This window comes from Gymnoscopelus microlampas (assembly GCF_963454915.1).
Source record: "Gymnoscopelus microlampas genome assembly, chromosome: 1".
NCBI classification, from domain to species: Eukaryota; Metazoa; Chordata; class Actinopteri; order Myctophiformes; family Myctophidae; genus Gymnoscopelus; species Gymnoscopelus microlampas.
Window position 1 is genome coordinate 7,894,354 of NC_139962.1, and position 5,106 is coordinate 7,899,459.

The following is a 5,106-nucleotide window of genomic DNA, read 5'->3' on the forward strand; positions in this document are numbered from 1 at the left end:
TTTTCAATAAATAATCTTTGTTTTCGTAAAGACACTTGTTGAAATTAGCGTATGCTTGTTGTCACCCCGTTCCTAGCGCTGAATGGATCGGCCGCGTCATCTCTCTGGGAGTTCATGTCAGTTTGTTCTCTCGCAAAGATCCGAAAGGAGAGAAAACTTGTTTTTCGAGCCCGATTTGGGCTTCATCGTACCATGGCGTCGTGCGGCAAAAAACAGCCGACCCACAAGCTTGCATCGCGTCGCGTGACGCAAGCTTGTAGATCGGCTGTTTTTGCCGCGCGACACGGAGCGTACATTTAAGCATTAGTACTTTGCAGAGACACATCCCAGTGGTTCATCTTCCCCACTTGGTCCATTGTACTCCCACTGTGAAACCACAAAAAAAATCGATATTTTTCGTCCCGATTCCGAATCAGATCTGGGTCTCCTGCACGTTGTCTTTGGAGCAGGCCTGGATCAGTAAAGGTTCCTGCGTGGCCGAGTTGTGTATGGTGCCCAGCATGGGGGCGTGGTGGTACGTGCTCTTGTACGTGTTGTAGTGGTTGTAGTGCTCCATCGGCGGCAGCGACAGGTGCCTCTCCATGGCCGCCACGCCCGCCAGCTCCTCCTCCACGGTGATGACCTCCATGGAGGAGGCGGGCCCGTCGGGGTCCTGCTGGTTGTGCTGCTTCCGCATCTTGTAGAAGATCACCAGGAGCACGGCGGCCATGAGCGTGATGGCCACGAAGCAGCCGATGATGATCTTGGTCGTCTTCATGACCTCGTCCAGCCCGTTGAGGGCGCCCTCGCCATCCAGGTCCAGCACGGGGACGGTGTAGGTCCGCTCCGTGGTCCTGGTGGAGAGCGGCGGGCCCCTGGTGGTGGAGGAGGACACCCAGCCGAACGGCGGGAGCGGCGGGGTCTGGCCGTCGATGTCGCCACCCCCCGGCGACTCGATGGTCTCCACGGTGACGGTGGTGAAGTAGGTGACGCCGCTGTTCTCCACCGAGGTGACGTTCAGCACGGCCGAGGCGGAGATGTTGCCCGCCGTGTTGCTCACCATGCATGTGTAGGTGCCCGTGTCCTGCATGGAGACGCTGGTGAAGTTGAGCGTACCGTCGTTGAGCACTGACAGGCGCACCTTAGATAGATAGATAGATAGAATACTTTATTGGCAATTTAAAACAAGTCACTACAGTGTCATTCATTAATAAAAGCCAACATGGACTGTACAAAAAAGCCGAAGCTTGTTTCCATTGTGATCCACCTTGAGACATGTAACAACACACAAACACACTGCACATACAACCAAGAAACCAAGATTTGATCCTTGTATATACAGCAATACATATAGGACAAGAGAGGTGCCCTGAGAGAAGAATCAAAATCAGAGGGGGCTATCCGGGGTAGGGGTCTAAAGGCCTTTGCAGACAAGGTGCGATTTTTCGCAAGGAAAAAACAGACCATATAATTGTTTAAAAGAACACATGGTCCTCTATGACCTCATGCACACCGGCTCCGAATTTGCCGTGCGGCAAGTGGCTGCGGCGGTGCGTATTTTTTTCCAATCGAACCCAGTTTGATTTGCGCGTCTTTTCGCATGCGGTAAAAACTGATTGACCGATCGCACCCTGTCTTGCAAGAGAATTTAGGGATTTTAGGGCTGGGAGGGAAGGGCATTCCACGAAATAGTGGCTGCGTGATAGAACGCATTTTCCCCTTTACGCGTACCTTGTAGGCGCCGTGCGTCACCAACGAGCCGTTGGGCGTCAGCCAGCTGATGGACGTCAGCGAGCTGGTGCGGCACTTGAGCTCCGCCGCCATGCCCTCGGTGACGTTCAGGTCGGCGGGCGGCTCCACGATGACGGGCACGTCGCACTGGAAATAGCTGTGGTCCAGCTCGCCGATGTAGCGGCCCTTGAAGCCGGCGGGGCCGTGGCAGCGGGCGCAGCAGCTGGTGTTGGCCGGCACCGTCTCCTTCAGCCACCAGCTGAGCCACAGGATGTCACAGTTGCAGCTCCAGGGGTTGTGGTGAAGGTGGACCCTCTCCAGGCGGTGCAGCGGCGTGAAGAGGTCGTGCGGCAGCAGCGTGAGGTTGTTGTGGGCCAGGTTGAGCTCCACCAGCGACTGCAGGTCGTCGAAGGAGTTCCTCTCGATGGCCTGGATCTGGGCGTGCATCATCCAGAGCTTCTGGAGGTTCCCCAGTCCCGTGAAGGCGTTGGGCTGGATGACGGAGAGCTGGTTCCCCGACATCTCCAGCTCCTCGAGCCGCACCAAAGGCAAGATGTTGGGGATCTCCTTGAGGTTGCACATGCCCAGGTTAAGGTAGCGCAGGTTGCTCAGGTCCTTGAAAGCCCCATCGGAGATGTAGGTCAGACGTTTGAGCTCGCCAAGGTCCAGCCGCCTCAACGAGGGCACACGGCTGAAGGCGTAGGACGGGATGCTCTCGATGGGGTTGTTCCGGAGCCAGAGCTCCTTCAGCTTGGACAGGTACTCGAACGCCCCGTTGGGGATGGTGGTGAGTCGGTTGTCGAAGAGCTCCAGGGTGTTGAGACTGGCCAGGCCGTTGAAGGCGCCGATCTCTATGTTGCGGATGTGGTTCTTGCTGAGCTGCAGGATCTCCAGATGCCGCAGGTGTTTGAAGCTGTCCACCTTAATGACCTGCAAGAATCAAGAAGTTTTATTTGTCACTACTCACATAATCTCTCAAGAACAGATTCTGCTCTGCGTTTGAATCTGTCGGGGGGGTTCGTCATATCGCGTACGCACTGGCCTACAAGTGGGCGTGCCTTCTGATCAGGAAGCAGGCCGCACTTTACCCAATCAAATGCAGTGGGCGGGATTTACGTGTCCGCCGATCCTTCCCCACTCGAAACAAACCGAAACTCATTTAACAATAGCGTCCTCGGAGCAGACAAAACCACGGAAAGATATTCACATTTTAACTTGCTCTTTCATCCTAGAAACAAGTGGGCTTATAACCAAAACGATCCATGTTCTCTGGGAGAAGTGGTGTTAGTGTTCCGTGTAGAAATATTGTTTAGTGGGAATGAAAACATAGTCGCACCACCGGAAGTGAAAGGCTGAAGGCAGACCAAAACTGAATTGAATGTTCAAAGTATACTTGCGGATTATACCAGTGTCAGTCTACCTTATGTGGATTATGTGGTCGACATGCACTGACATGTTGCACCTTAATCCCATGTATAACGCACTGACTTTTGTCTTTTATTGTGCTTTTTTTCCTAAGCACCTTAACTAACGCCCATAAGTATATCATGCACAGTATACATTGCTGCTTTGCCCACGCAACTCTTTCATATCTTATCTCAGGTACTAGTGTAATTATGTAGATAACTTGTATGGTTTGGGTTTTTTTGTTCTCTTGTTTGATCTCCTTTCCCACTTGCCCCCCCCCCCCCCCCTCTTCTTCCTCCCGCTCTTCTTTCTATGGAAATAACGTTACGATGGGAACTATGTACGAAACATAATTTCACCCACTTCTTTACTGTGATGTGACAATAAACCTGATCTGATTCTGATTCTCTTCAGTTTTTTTGGGGTGTAATTGAGGTCATAAAAATAAGAAAAAGAATGTCATGACACCTTTAAGTAAAATATCTGAGTACTTCTTCCACCACGTGGTTTTACCAGTGTTAATTTTGATTTAGTTTTAGTCATAGTCTTTTGAATGAAATTCCAATTAGTTTTAGTCATATTTCAGTCATTTGAAATGTTTTAGTTTGTGTCTAGTTTTAGTCAACTAAATATCATAAGATTATAGTTGACTAAATCTATAGTTGATTTAGTCGACTAAAATGTATTTTGGCCGGTGTTGATGGCGTGGCAATGGATCATTTTACTCATGGTTGCATGCTGAAAATAGCAGATCTACAAGCTCACAACGCGTCGCAACGCAGCACGTTGTGAGCTTGTAGATCTGCTATTTTCAGGTAGAAAACGACGGACATTTTCCGTCATAGTTTTTGTCGACAAAGTCAACACGTGGTTATTACTGACCTAGCCTCGAGCTCCAGGCTTTTATTGTTTAGTTTTGCTAAAAAAAAATAAAAGCCTGGACCAGCGCGTCGGTGTACCCGGTATAGGAAGTGTTTAATTTCCCCAACCAACCAGAGTGCAGTGGGCGTCGCTCGTAATGTTGTGTTGACGGGCCGCGGGGGCTGACGGACAGATCGGTGAACCAATAGGATCACACTTATTCTCTCGCCGGAGATGTTAAACCCGCCCCTCTATAGGCACGAAAGCAGGAGGGTTAGTGCAGCCTATCACTGACCTGGATGAGGTTGTCCTGGAGGTTCAGGTAGCGGGTGTTGGTGGAGATGCCGTCGGGGACGTCCCTCAGGCCGCGGCGGGTGCAGATCACCTTGCTGAACTGGTTGCTGCAGGAGCAGACCGACGGGCACGTCTGAGCCCGCACCAGGCCCGCCACCGCCAGGATCTGCAGGGCCAGCAGCAGCGCGCACAGGGGGTTGGACAGCGCCCCCTTCAGCCTAGGAGGACCTCTCATTGTCTGGCGCCGGAGCTGGAGGGAGGAGGAGGAGATCATGGTGTCCGGCATTCATAGTTCCATCTGCTGTTTTTTTCTCTGCAACACAAGAAGAAGAGAAGAAGAAGAGGTCTTATTATGGGCAGTAATCAGTAATGTGATTACTTTCTAATAATCACACATTCATTGTTCCATCTGCCGTTGTCCTCTTTGCAGTGGTGTGACAATAGGTGTCATGTTGTTGCGTAGTAACATTTGGGAACAACAGGTGTTGTGCGTCATTCATAACCCTGTTCTCCGGGTGGGCTAAAGATATACACTCTGTGGTGATTCTTGAGGAAAAGCACAGAATTGAACAAAGACGGAGGAGGAGAGGTGTTATTAGGTAGTAATCATCACACATGGAGGCGAGGGCGCCCTGGCCCTGTAACGGTGGAGAGGCAATTATTGGATTTTCAATGGTTTTCCGGGGGCCAAGGACCCCTACATAATGTATAAAGTTGTGTTGCAGATGAAACTTTTTTCATAAACATGAATGACCAGAGGGAGCACGAATGTACTTAAAGCCGTACTATGTGCTATTCTACCCAGATTTGAACCCGGTTTCCTGCGCAAGTGCT

General features: G+C 51.0%; 1 protein-coding gene across 1 annotated transcript; it reads right to left on the reverse strand.

Moving 5' to 3' along the window:
* Nucleotides 1-412: 412 nt before the first annotated feature.
* On the reverse strand, nt 413-4,558 carry lrrc4cb (leucine rich repeat containing 4C-b; the record flags this gene model as incomplete). The annotated part of the gene is made up of 3 exons (XM_084061299.1): nt 413-1,120; nt 1,711-2,640; nt 4,274-4,558. The coding sequence occupies 3 exons, from the start codon at nt 4,556-4,558 to the stop codon at nt 413-415; spliced, it is 1,923 nt and encodes a 640-aa protein (XP_083917425.1).
* Nucleotides 4,559-5,106: the final 548 nt, after the last annotated feature.